General features: G+C 38.7%; 3 protein-coding genes across 3 annotated transcripts; 2 read left to right on the top strand and 1 right to left on the bottom strand.

Moving 5' to 3' along the window:
* Positions 1-80: 80 nt before the first annotated feature.
* Positions 81-5,426, bottom strand: si:ch211-215c18.3 (uncharacterized). The gene is made up of 4 exons (XM_056745856.1): positions 5,313-5,426; positions 4,848-4,920; positions 1,879-2,295; positions 81-1,678 (listed from the first exon to the last, which is right to left on the bottom strand). The coding sequence occupies exons 2-4, from the start codon at positions 4,885-4,887 to the stop codon at positions 1,572-1,574; spliced, it is 564 nt and encodes a 187-aa protein (XP_056601834.1). The 5' UTR covers positions 4,888-4,920; positions 5,313-5,426; the 3' UTR covers positions 81-1,571.
* A 731-nt stretch (positions 5,427-6,157) lies between these two features.
* On the top strand, positions 6,158-18,383 carry cfap77 (cilia and flagella associated protein 77). The gene is made up of 7 exons (XM_056745854.1): positions 6,158-6,293; positions 6,464-6,549; positions 13,223-13,322; positions 13,881-14,109; positions 16,127-16,232; positions 16,332-16,433; positions 18,175-18,383. Exons 2-7 carry the CDS (start codon positions 6,487-6,489, stop codon positions 18,295-18,297), a joined length of 723 nt encoding a protein of 240 aa, XP_056601832.1. The 5' UTR covers positions 6,158-6,293; positions 6,464-6,486; the 3' UTR covers positions 18,298-18,383.
* A 357-nt stretch (positions 18,384-18,740) lies between these two features.
* On the top strand, positions 18,741-22,311 carry barhl1a (BarH-like homeobox 1a). The gene is made up of 3 exons (XM_056746514.1): positions 18,741-19,612; positions 20,484-20,706; positions 21,384-22,311. The coding sequence occupies exons 1-3, from the start codon at positions 19,213-19,215 to the stop codon at positions 21,661-21,663; spliced, it is 903 nt and encodes a 300-aa protein (XP_056602492.1). The 5' UTR covers positions 18,741-19,212; the 3' UTR covers positions 21,664-22,311.
* Positions 22,312-22,355: the final 44 nt, after the last annotated feature.

Here is a 22,355-nt window from a genome sequence, read left to right as displayed (position 1 = left end):
GCAGATATAGAAGAAAAATGATAAACGCAGATTGAACAGATAGATGACAAAACACCAAGGAAAGGATTAAATAATAGATATAACATATACACGCTTTACTCTCTGCGTTCCTTTATTGAATTCTGTGACATACTGTAGATCATTCATAAAATGACATAGTAGAACACAGTGAAAAAATAAATCCAAATTTTCCCACAAAATTATAAGTGCATGAAATTTGCATGTCAGTGCATGAGTATAGTGCAATGCAATTACTGTGAGTCATTATAGACTTAATCAAGGCTAATATATGCAGCACAGTTTGGTTATACCTTAATCAAACCTAGGGCACATAGAGATGGGGTGGGGGTCATGTGGGGAATGCAATGCAATTAAGCTTGTGCATAAAGAAGCTCCACGGTACATGCGATTACAATGGAAGACACACAAATATATGTGCTAGTAAAAATCTACTTATGTCAAGCTTACTTAGATTGCTTTCATGATGTCATTAAATATCACTAGCGTTTGGGAATGTTTCCTTAAGAATGGTCCTTGAATTGTTTTTGTGAACAGGATACAAGTGCTGACATGTGCATCATGTGCAAGTTCTGCAATACAATATGTGAGCAAAGGGTGTGTCCTTCAGGGCCGTCCATAAACAGTGCAGGAAACAAACAGAGTTGTCATGGCCATGATAAAGTGTTTTAGCATCACTATGATGCATTTTGAACTGTACAAATAACAAGGATCAATAAACCAGCCAACCAATCAACCAGATTCTAGATTATAATGAATCAGACAGTTATTTCTAGAAAGATTAGAAAAACTATATCCAAGCATATGAGTTGTCAAGGAACGGATGACTATTGTATGTATACATGACACATGACACATGACTATCATATATCAGACCAATAACAAACAATCTGATAACAAAGTATGTATCTTTTGGATGAAGAAGATCATTTCAAGTTTAGGCATTTATTGTTTGGTGCTCTGCACCATGCATTAACATGGCAGTATGATTGCAAACTGACAAGCAACAGTAATCTGACTATATGATCATATCAGACTGTCCTGTCCTGTCCTGTCATAGAAAGGAATTTATCATGAACATAAATATGGTTACTTTTGTGATAGTTCCTGCAACAATAGCTGTTTGTCCTTTAAAGAAAAAGTTAATTTCATAATGCATGCGCAATAGGTCGGGCAAAAAATTGCAAGTCTTCCTCAATATCGAAATCATCAGACATTTTGTGAAAATCAGTTTATGACAGCGTGCGTTTGTACACACAGAGTTGCGCTTCCACGTTGTCAGTCAGAATGCGGTTGTAAGTCAGAATGCCGCCGTATCCCTCCACGGAATGCGCATCTGTTGAAGTACTCTTGTGAAAACGCACCATAGAAAGACAAGACAGAGGAGAATATATCGATTATATATCGAAGTCATTATTTTGGTTTGTTTTTCGCACATAAAGTGTTTTCATTGCTTCAAAAAATTCAATTCAAAACAAACAAAGAGTAAATCTAAAAGAAAGTTCACAATTTTGAGAGGATGAAATGTTTTAGCTTGCTAGATGTGCGACTGGTCATCCTGACAAGAACCCAAGAGACACTGGAAGTGATATGACAACTCCAAGCAACCATGGTCCTGTGTGGAACAATATGCTTATGGCAGAACACAGCAGTAGATTTCCTAAGACAGATCATATGAGAGACAGACAAAGACCATAAGCAGTGGATTAAAGGAGGAAGAACACCCATATTTTGAAATGACATTGTGAAAGACAGTGACATCACCTCAAATCTAAACAAGCATGGCTTAACTCCTATTAAAGAAAGAACCATCCCACTGCATGTGAAAGAGAGACTTTGTTGGGACATGTTTTAACTTACTTTGGTGGAACGCCATACTGTTCTCTTTCCAGGTGCTGCCCTGGTAAACCCTGCAGGTGTACATGTATGCACGGTCATCGGACAAGGGCATCCAGGTGAGGCGACAAATGTTAGAGGCCACCAAGGAGACATTGACTCGCCGTCGGGTCTCAATAGGGGGTATCAGCTGAACTGGAGTGTTTGGGTAGGTGGATCCCATAAGTCTCCCATCCTGTTTGAACTCACAAAATGGTCCGGGGATCTTGTAAGTCTCTGGGAATATACAGTCAACCCGAAGATTTCTCTCTATGTAAGTAATGCAAGAAAACATTTGTGGCCCTCGAGGAGTGTGCCAGAACCATGAGTCAAAGTCCAAGAAGCCGGGTTTCTGGTATGGGTCTGTGGCACTGACCACACCCACCATAGATGACAGACACACTGTTGGGAGAAATCACAACCATGTCAATGTCTGAAACAAGATATTTGATTTTGGGTTTTTCTAATGCCATATGTGTTACGTAATATTTTTACGAATTTAGATTTACTCTGATCCAGACCTTTTTAATCTAAATTCTTATATGTACATATACAGTTGAAAGAAAAAGTATGTGAACCCTTTGGGCTTACTTGGATTTCTTCATAAATTGGTCATAAAATGTGTTCTGATCTTCATCTAAGTCACAACAATAGAGAAACACAGTCTGCTTCAACTAATACCGCACAAACATTATACGGTTTCATGTTTTTATTGAACACAACATGTAAACATTCATAGTGCAGGGTGGAAAAAGTATGTGAAACCCTAGGCTAATGACTTCTCTAAGAGCTAATTGGAGCCAGGAGTCAGCCAACCTGGGGTCAAACCAATGTGATGAGATTGGATGTGTTGATTAAAGTTGGCCTGTCCAATAAAAAAACACACACCAGTTTTGAGTTTGCTTTTCTGAAGAAGCGTTGTCTGATGTGAACCATGCCTCGCACAAAAGAGCTCTCAGAAGACCTACGATCAAGAATTGTTGACTTACATAAAGCTGGAAAGGGCTACAAAAGTATATCTAAAAGCCTTGATGTCCATGTGTCCACGGTAAGACAGATTGTCTACAAATGGAGAAAGTTCAGCACTGTTGCTACACTCCCTAGGCGTGTTCGTCCTGTAAAGATGACTGCAAGAGCACAGCGCAGAATGCTCAATGAGGTGAAGAAGAATCCTAGAGTGTCAGCTAAACACTTACAGAAATCTCTGGCACATGCTAACATTTTTGTTGACAAATCTACAATAATGAAAACATTAAACAAGAATGGACTTCATGGGAGGACACCACGGAGGAAGCCACTGCTGTCCAAAAAAACATTGCAGCACGTTTGAAGTTTGCAAAAGAGCACCTGTATGTTTCACAGCACTACTGGCAAAACATTCTGTGGACAGATGAAACCAAAATTGAGTTGTTTGGAAAGAACACACAACGCTATGTGTGGAGAACAAAAGGCACAGCACACCAACATGAAAACCTCATCCCAACTGTGAAATATGGTGGAGGGGGCATCATGGTTTGGGGCTGCTTTGCTGCCTCAGGCCCTGGACGGATTACTGTCATCGATGGAAAAATTAATTCCAAAGTTTATCAAGACATTTTGCAGGAAAACTTAAGACCATCTGTCCGCCAACTGAAGCTTACCAGAGGATGGACGATGCAACAGGACAACGACCCAAAGCATAGAAGTAAATCAACAACAGAATGGCTTTAACAGAAGAAAATACGCCTTCTGGAGTGGCCCAGTCAGAGTCCTGACCTCAACCCGATTGAGATGCTGTGGCATGACCTCAAGAGAGCGATTCACACCAGACATCCCAAGAATATTGCTGAACTGAAACACTTTTGTAAAGAGGAATGGTCCAAAATGTCTCCTGACCGTTGTGCAGGTCTGATCTGCAACTATACGAAACGTTTGGTTGAGGTTATTGCTGCCAAAGGAGGGTCAACCAGTTATTAAACCCAAAGGTTCACATACTTTTTCCACCCTGCACTATGAATGTTTACATGTTGTGTTCAATAAAAACATGAAAACGTATAATGTTTGTGCGGTATTAGTTTAAGCAGACTGTGTTTCTCTATTGTTGTGACTTAGATGAAGATCAGAACACATTTTATGACCAATTTATGAAGAAATCCAAGTAAGCCCAAAGGGTTCACATACTTTTTCTTTCAACTGTATCTTATTTAATAATATTACAGCCAACAATATATAAAAATAATACCACATTTGTATATAAATATTCGATTTTTAAACTATCCCAACAAAACAACTTTTCTGCTCTTATCCTGAGACATGCAACTCACTGTCCACAGTAAAATATGTATAAGAAAATATTTTTAGGACACCAGATGTCAGGAAGGACAACTGAACCCAATTGATTGCCAAGTATTGGTTTTCACTTTCTGACTTTGGTATGTTTGACCCATGTAGGTATCTCTTTACTTGCAAGTGTTCATGGGTTTAGCATAGACTGAAATAAACAAAACATTATCAAAATATCCTTTTGGATGTCCTCTTATGTTTTCAGGTTCTAACATGTGTAATGAAGAGTAATGTATTTGAATTAAAAACAGTTTTGCAGACTATATCCGGTAAATATATACGGTACAGAAGATCATGTCTGAATATTGTAGCACAGCCCTCCTGAGCTATAGATAGCACAGCTTTTACTTCTCTATGATCACCAAACAAGCTTTATATTGATACATATTCAACATAGTTGCTTGATTTATCTGAGATCATAAAACCGCATATATAATACAAGAACTGGATTTTGCCTTAAATGAAATGTTGCCCAAATGTTTACAGGCCTCTAGAATATACATCTCCCTGCATACAAGATTTTTTAAACTTTTATTTTGTTTTCGAGTTTAAATTAAGAGGACAATAAAACATGCTTGTATTCACTTAATCGTCAATATAATTAAAGGTTTGAAGAAAAACAGGATACTTACAAAACAGGATACAAATAGAAATTGATGGATGAGACGTCATTGCTTCCTCCCAGCAGGATACAAATTAAATATCCTGAACATATACAAGAGAAAACGGTTGGTTCTACATCTAACGTTTAAAGATATAAAAACAGACACTAAAGTCCCTGACAAAGATTTAAAGGTCATTCTGTGGCCCACCATTTTATAAGTGATCCAGTGTGAAATCACCATTTACCAATTTACCAAACCACCTCACAATTATCCACTTTTCAAATCCGTTTATAATCAGGTCTATATATGGCTATATGAGTAACGTACGCGGTTGATAGATAAATGCCATTACTGCAGTCTCATCCCATTTTTCAAGAATGGTTCTGGTTATGCAAATAATGCATCGATAGGATTTAAAGAAACACATTTACTGGGCGTAACCTCTGACAGCACACGCGAATATAGATTATCATAGCTAACTATTTATATTACCTCTTTAGTCTGCAAGTCAGGTAACTATAGTCTCCGCGGGATGCGAGTTGATGGAGATGCTGATGCTGAGGAAGCCGCAGCTCCGCCGCAGTCTCGAGATGACCGCACCTGATCCTGCATGCACAGATGACAAGCAAAACCGATCCATGCAGGAACAAACCTCGACTGTCTGTGGAGTGCACTAGTTTTATCGGCTTATGTTCTTAAATGTATTTAGTTTTATCAAAGAAATGAACAGCCCTCTTTCATAATTGTTTCAAGGAATGCAGTCCGTGCTTCAGAATATAAAAATGAAAGAATTTAAGACATTATTTAGATTGTGATTGAGACTGCTTCAGGATTGAATGGGCTTTATTTGGCAGTTCGTGTCTTTAAAAAATTACGACGCAGCAAACGAGAAATCGCGCTTCTCAACGTTAAAATGATTGTGCACCAGAAGAGGCCGCTGTATGGCTGCTGCACACTTCTACAGACCGCTCAAAGGCTGTAGTTGCTGTGACTCTGTAACATTTTCGTAAAAATACACAGATATATATTGTCAGGATTCATTTAATTACATTAAAATTAACATTAACGTTCAGATACGTAATAATAAATCGCCCCTTCAATTCTTCTCCCTCGTCTGTTTGAGTGCGCGTGCACCTATGGCACCAGGCTGCCCTCTGTCGTACCGAACACAAAACCGCTCCTAACAGCATGACGTTTGATTGTTAAGTTTGATAGATTACGTTTTTAAATTACAGAATATATAATTGAAATAATAAATAATCACTAATAAATTTCAGCATAACCAAAACCTTTTTGAAATTACACTACAAAAGAGCTTAATTTGAATTGCGTTGCCATGACAACGCAAAACAACGAGAAGGTAGAAGAGTGTATCCCGCGTCCTGCACAACATTAGCTTAAACCCCTGCATTAGCGTATTGCTATAAACATTTGTGCTGCACAAGTTGTGTTTCTCTAAAGAAGCGCCAACAGGTAGGAGATCTCATTTTCTTTAACAAAATTAATGATATTATAACATAGGCAAAATCATAATATAGCTAATTACCGTGCTCTATATTTTGTGATCACATATTTATATATTAACTTTGTTTCGACAATTTACTATGTCTATAATATTGGAATACCATGTTATTGTACATTAGGTTTCCATTTCGGAGAACACAAGATGGAAAGTCCTCGCATTGGCGTGGTGAGAGAGTCTATGATGCACCGTCCCAATTTAATAAAGGTCAGTTAAAGAATTAATTGTTTGGTTGATCACTAAAAACTTCAATCATGTATTACTTCTGCAAAAGGAAAAATACCTTATTGAATAAAAATAGTAAGCCTCATTAAAAATGTACTTCATAGCCCACATTGAATTTTGTCAAAGTCGTCATAATCAAAATGACCACTAGAGAGCAGAGTTATTCTCTAAATAAATCTTCCCTTTTTGAAAGGTCGTGTGACCCCCTCTATCAAGGACTGCAAATTTTAGATGTCTGCTATATCTCACACAGAGATCATTTAACAAAATACATTTCAAATGTTGTAAAGTATTTGGAAAATAAATGGATGTGCAATGCTGGGATTATTAAACAGCGCCAGTCTTGGCTATTTATCTTGATTTACCACTTTAAACATAAACACTGCTTCATTTGAATATTCTGTATTATAATTTCTACACGTTTTGAAAAATGTACAGCCGGAATGAGAAAATGACTGTACTGATATGAAAGTATTACCAAATGAAATATAAGATTTTAACATCAAGGGTTTTGATTAAATTAACGCAATATGTGTCGTTTGTAGCCTCTTGCCATTTTCTCTTCCTTCTCCTCTAGTTAACCCTCTTTGTGAGACCCAATTTAAGTCTTGTGTCTTTAAAAAAACTACTTCCAGCATATCTTTCATCTAATACTGCTTCATTTCGACTTCATCAACTCTTCCAGTGAAGCAGAAAGGAGGATGAAATGAACCTGCGTGATCTTCTGTTTCTCTATTTCCCTCATCCGCCTTCTCTCTTTTCACACTCATCCGATCATTCTGTCCAGCCCCGGTGGGATAAGACGCCTCTGTTAGACCTTTGCTTGCTCTCGCCCCTCTTTTCTCTCTAATGCTCTCTAGGGTTATTTGATATGCCCCCTTTGACTGATGCAGAAAATAGGATTACTGTATTTAAATGACTATGATAATGAACTGTGTGCATGTTCCTATAGTCCCACGAGATCAAGGATTTCTCATTCTTTTTCATTGTGAGCAGTCACAGCTACAGGTTCTGGCAATGCGCTGGAACAATGACAGAATCATCTGTGAGGATTTAAGCTTTTGTTCTTGTGGCGTTGCCTGATGTTGCCTGATTTCTTCCCTCTTGTGTTTAGTTTTTCGAGCTTGAGGTTAGAAGATGCACCCTCAACCTGCTTTAATCAATTGAGGGTTTCTGTGTAAAGGGGGACCAATGGCAGGCTCATATTCATTAAGAAATAGGCAAACTGCAGCAGGTCCCTTGTGCTGTCAGGTATAGAGAGAATCCGTTACAGGCATAAATGTACAGTGAGAGCGCCTCATCATCTGAAGAGTTTTTCATGCTTGTGAGGGTCTGATGTATGGCTGTCTCATGAGAAATTGTATATAGTATGTTAATGGGTCTCAAACTGAATAGGAGATATTTAGCTATACACCTAAATATGCTTTGTACACTATGTGTCCAAAAAGTTAATACATAGTTGTAAAAATACAAATATGGAAAAGTACACCTCTCCCCTGTCCTCCCCTCTCCTGTTAATTCCCTTTTGATGAGGCATAGCCAATAAATCCTGTTTTCATGCCTGTATTCCCTGATGACCAGTAAATTAGAGATCAGGGGAGCAGATTTGGGGCTTTTGTTGTTTTCTGGTGTCTGAGAGAGCCCTGCTGTGCAGCAGACTGGCCGGGCCCCATTCACAGTCCCCTCTTCCCGCTCATTACCATTCACCCTATATAGCTAATATTAGACACACAGCAATCTGTGATTCCTTCTTAAGCAAATCTGTACTCCAGCCTATATTAGCCTGCAGGCATATTTTTAGGTATATGTCTGGTCTGGACCTTTATGTATGTTTTTGCCTAAATTAAGTAAAAAAACAGAAATATACTATTTTAAATACCGACATCACCAGGCTGGCCTACTGACTTTAATTGGCCTATTTAAAAGGCACCTACACTTCTGTTATCAGGCCCATGTGAACAGTGGGCTTATACGCCTTTACAAGGTGATGTTGCTTCCACACGGTCGCTGTAGTAACACAAAGCCTTATCATTAATAGGATCCAGCTGGGACCATAGTAGACACGAGCAGAGAAAGACAGATCCATAATCATGAACCACAGTACATAACTGTAAACTGCTTGAATAATAGATACATGTAAATGAGATATGTAAAGGGACCTTTGACCTTATGAAGTATCTCATAACAAAGGCAGAATGCTTGAAAGTGTTATGAATGGTATGGACATACAGCCGCAGAAATATTAAAAGGCCACTCCAGTTTATTTAACATTTGTGCATGTATTGTCTCCAGTCCAGTGCTTTGAGAATTCTAACCAAAACAAATAGGACAACATAGTCACCAAAATACAATTTGACGAATTTGCAAAGATGAATGAAAGTTGTGAAAAAAATCTGGATTATTCTTTTATATATTCATATTTAAAGCGATCCTAAAACACACATAAAAACGTTAGTATTATGTTATGTAAACACGAGAGTAAACTTGTTTTCTTTGCATCTTTTTTTTGTTATAGTGACCAGTTTGTCCTGTTGTAATTTGTCTGCAAATTAATGCCAATTAAAATAATATTTAATTTATAAATTGGAAGAGATATTGTCACTAGTTTACAGACTGAAACAAAAATTATCATTTTACTTAAACACATATAATTAGAAAAACAGAAAATTATTTTCAATGGCCTCGTTATTTTTTCCGTGGCTGTATATAATTTCTGTCTATATCATCTTATGGTGTAATGTCAAGGTACTATCCATGTAAAAAATGTAATCAGGTCTATGATGGTCTGGACATGTCTAAATCAAATGGTTATGACCAAATTGTGGACTTAACTCAGGCTACTTTTTCTATTAAACACACCCACAAATATACACACTCGAGTGTATGTACTGAAGCTGTAGGATGAATCTCATCTGTATTGAAGAAGGGTAGCAAGCAGGCTTTCGCCCAGACACATGCTTCCAATTAGTTGGCCCTCTTTATGGAAATGCCTCATCAATTATACCCAAAGCTTCAGGATTTGCCACACATAAAGAGAGTTAGCATCTTCATAACAAGCCAGACTATAGAGGAGATGAGATGAATGCAGGCGTAAATCTGTTTGTATGTTTGCATTGCGCATATGTGCGCGTTGACATTCGGGGGATTTTAGAATTGGGCAGATATTAATTTAGAGGCGATGGATTAAGCTGAAGAAGAGGAAATCTGTGATCTGATGAGAAAGTCGGACTTATTGTACTTCTTTCTCTCCTCTCAGCATTATACCATAATCCTTATTATTAATATATGTGTATATACTTTTTAAAAAGCTGACTTCATCATGTTGACTCTTTCTGGGTATTTTAAAGTACACAGAGGCATATGAAAATGTAGAATTGTGATGTTTAGGTTCAAATCTAATTTTTTTTATAAATGAATGTCACATGCTTAGAAGGAAATATCTACTAATTGAATTCTCTCTCCATGAACTCCATCAGATTCACATGAGATAAGACAACAAAAACATGCAGTGAAAAGATACAGAATTGCTTTCTTATCCGCTTTCTCTCTCTCTCTCTCTCTCTCTCTCTCTCTCTCTCTCTCTCTCTCAACTCCATCCATCCATCCATTTTCTACCGCTTATCCGAACTACCTCGGGTCACGGGGAGCCTGCGCCTATCTCAGGAGTCTTCGGGCATCAAGGCAGGATACACCCTGGATGGAGTGCCAACCCATCGCAGGGCACACACACTCACTCATTCACTCACGCACTCACACCCTACGGACAATTTTTTCCAGAGATGCCAATCAACCTACCATGCATGTCTTTGGACCAGGGGAGGAAACCGGAGTACCCGGAGGAAACCCCCGAGGCACGGGGAGAACATGCAAACTCTCTCTCTCAACTCATTCCCTCTATTTAGTTTATTCGAGAGGTAGATTAACTTTAAACCAGTTTGACTGCTGTCCTCTAATCAGGCACCAGATGGCGCTGAACTGGTCTGCAGGAGCCGGATAATAATTAGAAGAAACAGTTCGGGAGCGCATTACTTCACATTATCCTCTAATCATCATCACGGGCGCTTTTATTTGTAAATGTGAGGGAAAAAATTACACAGCGTAGCTGTCTGTCAGCATTGAGTCAGATGAGATGATCAGGGCTGGCTCAAGGCTCTCCGTAAATGCTTGAAGAGATTAAACCAGGCCTACAGGGGCAGCATAAAACTGGTAGGCTTTGGACAGGAGATGAAGAACAGTTTTATACCGAAGCGTCCTCACTGCAATTTGTGTAATCTAGTAAAGACATTTTGTGAGTTTTTCACTCACAACAGTGGGATTTAGACTCAGAACGGATCAACAGATCGCAGATCTTTAGCAACAGAAGAAGAAAGAACCAAAGCAGCAGTGAAAGTGATAGGTCAACCAAAAATTAAAATTCTGTCATCATTTACTCACCCTCTCATCATTTCACACCTGTATGACTTCCTTTCTTCTGCAGAAAACAGAAGAAGATATTTTGAGGAATGTTGGTTACCGAACAACGGTACCCATTCACTTCTATTGAATGAACACAAAACCAATGCATGTCGTCGTTGTTCGGTTACCAACATTCTTTCAAATATCTTCTTTTGTGTTTTGCAGAAAATAGAAAGTCATACAGGTTTGAAGTGACAAGAGGGTTAGTAAATGACAGAATTCAAAATTTTGGTTGAACTGTTCAAAGGGATGCCACATGGTGGTCACTTTTAGATCTGAGTATGAAAGGGGGAGACTTCTGTGAAGTGTGAGAGCGAGTGTGTGTGTTCAAAAAGCACCAAAAATGGGACTAAAAACCTGTAGTGATAGACTGAGGGTCAGCGCTAAACTAATCTCAGAGCTCAAGCAAAATCCAAAGAGCACACATGAGCAAGAGAAGAACAAAAGGATGGTGAAATTAAAGCACGGGGGGCTGAATAGACAGGGGCCAAACTGAAGGGGTCTCCTAAGTAAGAGATGATTATGTCCTCCTGTATTCTGTCCCTTTTAGGCTGTGTGAATAATCTGCTCCCACCGACCCTCGAATAGGCTCTCCCGATGCGGCTCTATTCTCATGTCGACCTCTGGCTCTTTCAGCGGGTCCGTGCCTGGTTAATGAAACCACAATATAGAGACAGATCACCAGTAAATGACAATATAAAAGGAGCTTTTGCTTAACATAATCCTCCAGCCGACTTGCCTTTTCTGTTCTCCCCCTTCCCATTCAGGCTTTTATTGAGAATGAAAGGCCCAATAATGTTTTGAGGGCTCTGATTAGCCGTTTTACGCCAGCAGTCAACACGTTCCTTCAGGCATCTCTAAGTGATCTCCTCAAACCAATCTGCAGATTAAAATTGCCAAAGGGATTAAAGCGGTGGCCGAGCAGCACAGCGGCACTAACCCAAAGGATTGTAGCTTTAAGAAGTATTTGATACGTTTCAACAGATATGTTAACTAGAGGTTGGGAATGTGCTTGGGTGTCTGTCATTTCTAAAGGACCAGAAAGGTTCTCTGAATTTGTCCATTCATCATAGAAACACAAGAGTTTGGCAGTCGTAAGGTTTGGGAGGGCTTTGCATGTCCGGAACGATTGGTGGGGGTCCAGTGGCAAACATCTTTTAAATCCATTTTTTATTGTAGACTGTTCAACCCTCAGAATAATGGAGGATTGAGGGTTTTTGCCCAGGAATTAAGTCCTCAGAACACAGCAAACACACAAAGTTCTCCCAAGATCCGACAGACTCGCCACACAAACCCTTTCTTCCTCCAAAAATCACTCGTGACAGCGCGAGGAGAACCGCTGACATAAATGTAACTCTGTGACTGACACGTGAGCACACCTCCCTCATGTTCCATCAAAGATCAAACGCACCTGCTTCTGGAATGCTCAGGCACCATATTCCACAAATCACTTTTGATAGATCTGGTTGTCACCTTTGCCGTGGTTTGATTCTCAATTTTCAGCCTTTCTAAGATAAACTGCTCTTAAAACAAGGCTTTGAGTTGTTTAACAGAGTTCAGAGAAGAATAGTGGGCTTTTCTTCGGCCCCATGAGATGCTCATAGAGTAGATTAGGATGGGGGGATTTCTCCCACCACACACATGGTGGATAAATATCGACTTTTTACACCCTTTAGCTGTCAATCATTTTACAGTTGTGACTCTGGAGACATAAATCATACTCTGCATGAACTAAACGGATGTCTGTGTGTTAGTGCTTCAGTCATGATTGAAGAAATCAGCCATCAAGATCGTTCACATGGATGTTCACTGGAAATGTCGTTTTGCAGTTTTTTTCTGAGTTGACAGGCATTGCAGCCATTCGTGTGCTTTATAGTAACACATTTTTGCACAATTAAGATTTTATTATTAGACACAATCCAGTTGGAACTTGAAGATGTGACTTGAATACCGTCTGTCAATCAAGAAACAACCTCTATTCTTGAGATTCATAGACCTTGGACATTTTGATGGATATATTTTCATTTCAAAGTCCACTCTCTATTTTGGTGATCTGATTGAGGAAAAGTGACAGCTGTTTGATACTTCATACTTCAAAAGAACTGGAGTTAAAATTGAGAAAAAAAATACACTAAAAAATCTATGTAAGGGTGTGTAAGCATTTCTCAATACTTACCTCCGTACTGTGTGATCTCCACAGCCCATACTTGGAAAGACCAAGTCAAGAGGTTTGTCCTGCCCTGGATCTGACTTTGTTTATGGGACAGCAACGACAGTCTATGACGGAGGAGTGTCAGAGGGTAGGTGACATTTCTTTTTGTTAAATTGACTCTGTTTAGCTAGAGTAGCTCTGTTTAAGGCTTTTTGGCTTCACATGCAGAACATGATTAAGATTCAATCATTTTCCAGCAGCGTCTACATTAAATTAAAATCTTTTGTTTATGTGACGCACCTACCCCCCCGCTCCCCATCAAATCTTGTCACAGTTTGATGTCACAATGTGTTTTCTTGAGTAAGTGTCCCCTCAGGCGCTCACCCTGTGCTGTCAGTGCACTCCTGTTAGCATACTAAACTGTGCCTGGCTTCTGCACCGGCTCACACTTTAATTATGCGCTTCCAACGGATGACAGACAATGACTGCAAGAGTCAAGCCCGCTCCCTTATACAGTCCCATGAACTATGATACGATTCTAGGCGGAGGTTACCCTGTCATGTTTATTGTAGCTAAGTCTTCACAAATCCTAATGTAACTTGCAGAAAACAAACAAAATCTGCTGTTGTGCCATTTCAATGTTTTGTAACGCTGGCAACCAATATTATTCACTTTTTATTTTAAGATCTCTCTTTCTTTTTTGTAGCTATCTCCAACTGGCACTCTCACACAGTGTCTACCAGACACAGAGCAACTGGGAGAGATTTTATCTCTCTTAACCGAGAGGGGGTCAAGTCAGGCTTGGTTACTGCCAAAGAGCTGCACCAATACCGTGCCACCCATGACATCCGGTGCCAGCCAGCGACCAGAGAGGGCTATCGCAGGTCTGCCCCACCTTGCATGACACCAGATGCTTCATTTGGTGTTACTAACAGGTGAGTTTGGCCTGTCTTTAAAAATGCCAGGGATGTCTTTCATATAAAATCAACAAAACATGTTCTGAAGATCATAGCAGACTAATCTGCAAAGGTCCAAAAGTCTAAGATTACATTGAAAATCTGAAATGTAATGAAAAATAAAGAAGTTCGGATTTCGCCCTGTAAGCAAAATACATAATATACTAAAACAAACACAATTAAAAAAGTATAAAATTTGCCATTTGTCAGATAGAACATTCACTCAAATTGTTTATGATGTGAGCAATTTCAAATTAGAAAGCATCCAAAAGATACATATTTCACATTCTTTCTTCTGCAGAACACAAAACAAGATATTCTGAAGAAATGTTTGTAACCAAACAGCCTCGCACCCATTGACTTCTATTGTAGTGAAACAAAACAAGTTCAAGTCAATGGGTACCAACGTTTTTTGCTTACCAACATTCTTCAAAATATCTTCTCTTGTGTCTCTTGTGAGAGTGAGTAAGTGATGACAGAATTTTCATTTTTGGGTTAACTGTAACATTAAAGATAAAGAAGAATAAATTGTGTTAGTTTTGCTATCTGCATCCAATTGCGCTGAACAAATCCTTTTAAGACTAGATGAACTTTGGGCTAACTCCGTTTTTAGATCAGTATAATACATGGATATACAGAGGAAGCACATTCTATAAAAGGTTCCAAGAAAAGGACCCTCTTTTACATCCTGGAATGAATGTTCAATTAAAGATGTGTTTAAAATTAGTGTTTTTTTACAAGACAGGAAAGTGCAGGCATGTATGTACAGGTATGCGTCTGAATATCTACTCTAAACAGAATAAAAGAATAGGGAACTTGTTTGGAGATCCATGTCCACTGAAATATGACACAAGCACTTCGGTAGGATTATTACAGCGGTCTGTCCCACCACAAGCTCCCTTCTCCCCTTCTCATTCTAACTCTTTTCTTTTTTGGCTCTCGTCCTCTTGGGCCTTGATACTGTTGAAACGGAGCTGAATTATTTAACCGAAAACACAGCTTTGTGTCCAGACTTCCTCTCGGTCTCTTTCTCTCTCTCTGGCTCTTGATGTTGATACATCCAGGGTGAGGAGTGTTGGGTAGGTGTGTTTTAAGAGGCAGTCAGGAGGAAGGAGGGCTGGAGCAATGAGAGGTAAGATCAGGGGTCCTCAGGGACTTGTTTGGCCCTGCACTATATCCATCAAATACTGTTTGCCGATGCCACGGTCAGCCCTAATGAGGGTGTGTTAGGATCCTTGCACAAAATGTCATCCACACATGCACACATTAAATATTGCACACAAGAGTAAGGGTAGTGCATCTTGAGATGTCTATTCAGGATATAAGAATGTTGGCACACCTGGTAGTAAGTTTGTAGACACTATAAAGGATCAAATGGGAGTAAAAGGTAGTGCTAAGCATTTCACTGCACCCCTTGGTGGGATGATTATGGACTGAGAAGTTATTATCAGTCTTATTTTTGGTGTTGAGTTTAAGAGGGTATTTGTTTATAGATAGTTTGGTATTATGGTAAATACGGTAAAATATATTTTAATATATAATATACGTTAATAGGACCAGTGTGTAATGTTTTGGAGGATCTATTTACAGATATGCAATATAATATACATAATAATCTTCAGATGTGTATTCGTCATGTTGTTTCTACAATAGCCACAAACGGAAAACTGATCTACAGAGCGCGTTTAGTAATCACATTATCTCCTTCCTCAAAGAACTGAAAATGTGATGACATCTTAGTCCTGTGTCAGGACTAAGGAAGGGGTGGAATGGAGTGAGCCATTGGTTGTTATTCACAACCTCACCACTAGATGCCCTTAAAACTAGTAATGCTGGACCTTTAAAGTAAAAAACTGATGAACAGTTCAATTCTCATTGGTTTTCATTTGTTGTTGAATATTTTCCCCTTACTGAAAAAGCTGTGTTTTTGATGCAAAAAAAAATGGTTTGTGGACTTCTGTCTGATAACCCAACAATACTGTTTTGTTTTATTCAGACCCTCTACACCCATCTCAGAGCTCATGGAGAATAAGTATGCTCAGAAATGGCTGGAAGAGCAGCAGGCCAGGGACAGAGTCCTACAAGCCCATCACCACAAGAAGGTACTGTACATGGATGTTCATCACAAAATAAATGTGTTGTTGATTCTGATGTTGAAAAAATTTTTGTAAAGTGTCTACTAAATCTATCCTTTTTCACAGGTTCAGCTTCGGCGTATACAGGACACAAGAACAACCCTGCTTCGCAAGAGTCGACCCTTGCCTGAGGCTCCATCCATGTGGAAACTGCCCCGTTTCCAGCAGGTGAAAGCTCCCAGGGACCTCAGAATGAACTTTTACCTTCTGGTCACCAATTTTTTCAATTTATTCATAACATTATTTGTTAGTTTTCTTTTAATGACTTAGCTGACAGGTAGAGTAGTAATTATGATCAATGTAAAGAGAGAGAGAGAGAGAGAGAGAGAGAGAGTGAGTGAGTGAGTGAGTGAGTGAGAGAGAGAGAGAGAGAGAGAGAGAGAGATAGAGAGCGAGCGAGAGATCGAGAGAGAGAGAGAGAGAGAGAGAGAGAGTGTGTGTTGTGACAGTGTAAACTATGAACTCATCCAGCTGAAAAATGTATGGTCAAAGTAACAATGTATGCCTTAAGCCCTTGCGATTGTTCACACATACACTAACCTCTCCACTTCAGGTCCGGTTTCTTAATGATGGTTTGATGCTGAATAAGCAATTAAATCAAGTGCAGGTCTTTTGCATTGACAAGCAGGCTTTCATCCTGACAGCTATACCTGTCAGTAGTACATGAAAATTCTCCATTGAAATTTCTTTATGCCACTGATAATGAAGGAATCAGACCCCTGCTAAGCTAATGATGGCCCTTAAGTTCATTATACACGTCCCAACACTCATTTATGACAACTGACGGAATGCAAAAATGCATATGCATGCGTCACTATATATACATTAATAAATATACATTAATTTACAGACCACAAACACAAAACAAAGATTTCTTCATTTACATCCACATGCAGGCCACACACACACATTTCCCTTTTACTCTACGTACATTCATATCCCATGCTGCTATTTTATTTTAACTCTTCTTTTGCTCTGTCTAGATTTCATTTGCAAATCACCCCCGCTCCTCCATCCACACAAACACTCACTCGCCCCGTGTGCCTGTCTGTCCTGTCGTCCACCCTCAGTCGGCTCTAATGAGGGAGGGTGTTATTTTGGTTGCATGCCTGCAACGAATTCTCTCTTGTATGACAGCTGATGGAGAGAGAGAGGCGCGTTAACCTTATAAAAGATTTACCTCTGCTCATTACAGCCTGTCAAGTAGCTGTCCTGATAGCACCAGGTTCAACATTTGCATCCTTGACTCTCTTCTTCATTCTACACTCATTTTCAGTTGCTCCTGTCATTTGTTTGTTTGTATTGTCATCTCTTACATCTCTTTCATTCTATCTTTTCTCCTCTTTAATTCAAAGGGGTGTGGAGGAATTTTTGAGAGGCCACAGATTTTTTTCGGCTGGAAAACATAAAAATAAAACAGACAAATGGTTATATTTAAAGCAGGTTGTGACGTGGCAGTGTGTTTGCTGCTCTAAAGAAGCATGTAGTTAAGACATGATTTCAATTTTTTGAGTATCTCGTTCACTCAAAATGTTTCATAAACATTAGCTTGCAAAAAAACATTAAACATTTTAAAGTGTTTTTAAAATAACTGGCTGACAGATTTTGAGTTTTAAGCCATTGTTTATTATACATGTCCTGTGAAAACAAGTTCTATTTTATTTAATACCTGTAAATACATTTTAGTCAGTACACTTCATTTATGACTATACACTTCTGTGTCACAAATTCAAACATTTTCCAAAATCATGTTACTTATATCTGCCATTCTGTCTCTTGCATAAATACTGTACATACAATGTGCATGTATCACATTTGGTTTGTCCTTTGAAGCTCACCTCATCCTCCATCACATAACATCCCACTCTAGTGAATATGAGAGTAAGATTTATTTGATACCGTTCTGCAGGTGGGACCAGCTCTGGACACCTTTCGAGACCCTGAAGCCCGCAGGAAAGCGATGATAGCCCACCACTCAGAATCTGCAAGTAGGAGAGGGATTCTGGGTCAAGGCACATACACAGTGGATTGACAGAGCTTGTAATTATTACATGTTGGTCTCATTGTCCTGCCTGTCAGGCTTCTTCTTGATGTATTAATCTTTCAATAAACTATGCTGCTTAATTTGTATGCTTATTTTTTATTTCATCTAAACTGTATGAACACTAAATATAATGATAATATTGATTAAACTCTTACAAAATCGGAAGGTTCAGATTTTTTAATTATAGGAAACTGTCCTTAAAGTGCTAAATTGAAACACAGTAGGCTACCTGGTGTTAAATCCGTATCTGCGATTTATTTAAAGAGAAAGGAGGAGGATAACTGTGTTTGTTACCCTCCCACAACACGAACGTGATGATCACCCCCCCCCCCCAAAAAAAAAAATACCCTCTAACCAATAACGACGTAGCGCTCAGGACAAACACAGATTGGACACCTTTAAAAGCTTATTCCTCCTCCAGCGTTGGCTGTTTCCTTGACGGTGTCAGTTTCAGGTTGTGGAGATCACTGCTTGTGTTTATACTCTATTACACAGGTTTAGTCTTTGAAAACCAGGCTAGGACTTTACACATCAGGTCAGAGGATCTAATTGTTAAGTGTGGTTGTAGTTGTCAGAGATCTATGTAAGAGTTTTAGATTTTTAAGTTTGGAGATCGATTCTCTCGTCTTATGTTGTACCTGTCCATGGTGCTGAAATTGACTGAGGAAGTACGAGAACATTTACAACAAAACTGAACTCATTCAACAACAAAAGGATCTGGTTGAATTCAGTAATAAGTCGGCTACTGAGCGGACTTTTTTGGGACACGTTCGAAGGAGTGTTTAAGAAAGGAAGAATAATGATCTGATTTTAATGTGGATGTGTTCCTCTATTTTACCAAAATTAGTGTCATAAAGAACAAATGCACATTTGAAATCCTCTCAACTCCGTGTAGTACTCACGATGGAGGTTTCCACAAACGGGTCAAGCTTTGGAATCGACTCTATACTTTCTCACAGACCTACCAGTCCGTGTATTTCTAAGGGAGAATGCCGGTCTCCGGTGGAGTTGAGCTCGCGGTCGGACATGGACAGTGACTGCTCCTCGCCTCCCTCACCTAGACGGAACTCTATGGAAGAAGCGGTGCAAAGACACGCCCGGACTCTGGGACTGGACTCTCCTTTACAAATATCGCAGCAGCCGCGAACAGTAACGTCCTCATTTCTAATCAGAGACATACTAGCAGACTGTAAGCCCCTGGCCGCATGTGCTCCTTATTCAAGTCATGGACAGACGGCCCAAGATGTTGAGGACTGCATGGATAAACTTCACAGCAATTCGTCATCGGACAGTGAATATAGGGGTGAGACTACCTTTACATTTTGAAACAAACGTGTACAGTGGCTAGACAAAAAGATGTTTAGACAAATTTTAGTTCTAGCATAGAAACACAATTAGTCTAATATTTATCATTTCGTTATAATTAGTATTATCTAAGAATTTTTGTTAGTTAAAATGTGTAGCTACATTTACGCGCCGATATGCTATTTATTTTTATAATAAATTGCGTAAAACCGCACCAAAACAAATAGCTTAATATAGTGGTTAAAAATGTTGATGTCTTAAATCAATGTATATAATGGAGAATAAAAACTGGAGTCTGGAGTGAAGTATTATGTACATAAAAATAAAACTGAAACCGTGGCCTACTTCTGTTGAGGACTCCGAAGACAAATATATCACAATAATGCATTCATTGGTCATTGCTTATACTTTCGTTTTTATTGATCCTACAAATGACATCATTACATTAAGTGATTGTCAAATGTAGCCTACTTGCAATTGAAACCGATTAATTAAAATTAAATGTTTTTTCGTTTAAAATTGTATTTAGCTCGATACTAACATAAATATAGGCCTACTATAAATTAACATATAAGATATATTTTATAATCTGAGAGTGTGCGCCGAATTCAAAATATATTTTCAATTGAGAAAATTTGTCTAGCTGCAGATAACATTTGGTTTATATTTGACAGCCCCGGGAGCATTTTTACAGCCAATAGCAATTTGAACAGTTTGATCCAACGGTACAACAACAATTTAATTCGCACACATTAAAAAGCTATAATTAAAAAACAGCATTATTAAAGCAAAAATCAAATGATGTTAACATAACGTAGTTCATTTTGGCCAAACTGACAAATATAATGTTTATCGTGTATTTTTTTCAGTGAAAGATGAAGGTGATCGAGAAATCTCCAGCAGTAGAGACAGCCCGAGCTCCCGGTTGAAGAAGCCACGAAAAGCTCGTACAGCGTTCTCAGATCACCAGCTGGGGCAGCTTGAGCGCAGCTTCGAGCGTCAGAAATACTTGAGTGTGCAGGACAGGATGGAGCTGGCAGCGACTCTCAACCTCACTGACACACAGGTCAAAACATGGTACCAAAACCGCAGGTGAATGATAGCATCTTGTGTAATTATAGGTCAATACACTGTTGTTAAACGGAAATCGAAATAACTAACCTTAAGCAAGTTTTGTTTAGAAAAAGCAATAAATAGGCATTCTCCGAAATTTTATGCGCTACAGTTCGTTTTTTGTAAACTGTGAAAAAACATACAACAACGCAACACATTTAGTCATCAATAATAAATTGTTGCACGGAGTATCAATAATTTAACTTCCGAGTAGTAATTAAACAATTGGCAATATTATGAATTATTCACGTGAAATAGCTCTCTGCTGAGTGACAATTTGACGGATGACTGTTGGACGAGATACACTGATTAATTCTCGAGAAACAAAAACTTTCCATGAAGCCGTAATTGTCCAATGCTTTCTTGCGGCAAATTTACAACACTATTTATAATTACATGCAATTACAAAAATCAATTAGGCCTATATTAAAAAATAGGCCCATTTTAAATTGCAAACCGACATCCTGAAATATTTAAAAATATATAGTAGCCTACTTAGGCTAAATAAAACACTAAAATACTTCGTCTACTAACGAAATGAACACGTTTAATGTTAGTATTAGCTAACTGTAATAATTATTTTCACACATGTAATGGAAAATTGTTGTAAATTATAAGTCAAAGCACTCACTCATGTTATTTTTTCTCTACTACAGAACGAAGTGGAAGCGACAGACAACAGTTGGATTGGAGCTCCTCGCTGAAGCGGGAAACTACTCAGCACTTCAGAGAATGTTCCCATCACCTTATTTTTACCCACAAAGTTTGGTCTCTAACCTCGAACCGGGACCTGGGTTGTATCTATACAGAGGTCCATCAGCACCTCCGCCACCCGTTCAACGGCCTCTCGTACCGAGGATTCTCCTTCACGGTTTTCAGGGCGGCGGAGATCCAGTATCTCTTTCTTGTGTGATACCTCGACACACGCCGCGATGAACTGATTCAACCTGTCACTGCTCCAAACTCAGGAACACCAGGGTTGCGCTTGGACAAACCCTTGAAAAGATAACTAAACGCGCAATAATAGACTTTCCAAATGACTCTGACCAAATTGTGATGCTAACTATTTATTAAAAAATGTAAATGTTGAGGACGTTTTCAGAGAAAAATATTAGATTAGGTTCTAAAAAAATGAACCTCATTAGTGTTTTCTGGTGAGCTTTGACATTTGCTTTTCCCCTAAGAAATGGTTTATTTGCACAAAAAAATGACGCAAGCAAACCAAAATGAAAAATATCAATAGAAGATAGGCTACGGTAATATCAACGCAGTTATATGCAATCATGAACAACTAATATTTGGGATTTTATATAGATAATACTAAGTTTCAAGGACAAAAGCAACAACAATAAAACAATGCTACGAGAATGCGCTGTGAAATATGTAATTTGTCACAAACTGTTATGATGGTTTTATTGCTAAGAATTCTTATGTTTATTAGGATGTTGTCTTAAAATGTGACTAATTTCCCTAATGCAGAGGTCAGCGCAAATATCCATAGCACTGCAAACATTTTTAGATATTTAAAAATGTGTAAATCGCGTTGTGTGTTCAACAGACGCCAAAATACTTTTCTAAATAAAGACTGTGAATTTTTTTGAATCGATTAGTAATTTATATTATTATAA

The sequence above is a fragment of the Triplophysa dalaica genome, chromosome 4 (genome assembly GCF_015846415.1).
Source record: "Triplophysa dalaica isolate WHDGS20190420 chromosome 4, ASM1584641v1, whole genome shotgun sequence".
Taxonomy (NCBI): domain Eukaryota; kingdom Metazoa; phylum Chordata; class Actinopteri; order Cypriniformes; family Nemacheilidae; genus Triplophysa; species Triplophysa dalaica.
Note: the sequence above shows the minus strand (reverse complement) of the source record. Positions and strands in the feature narration are given on the sequence as shown.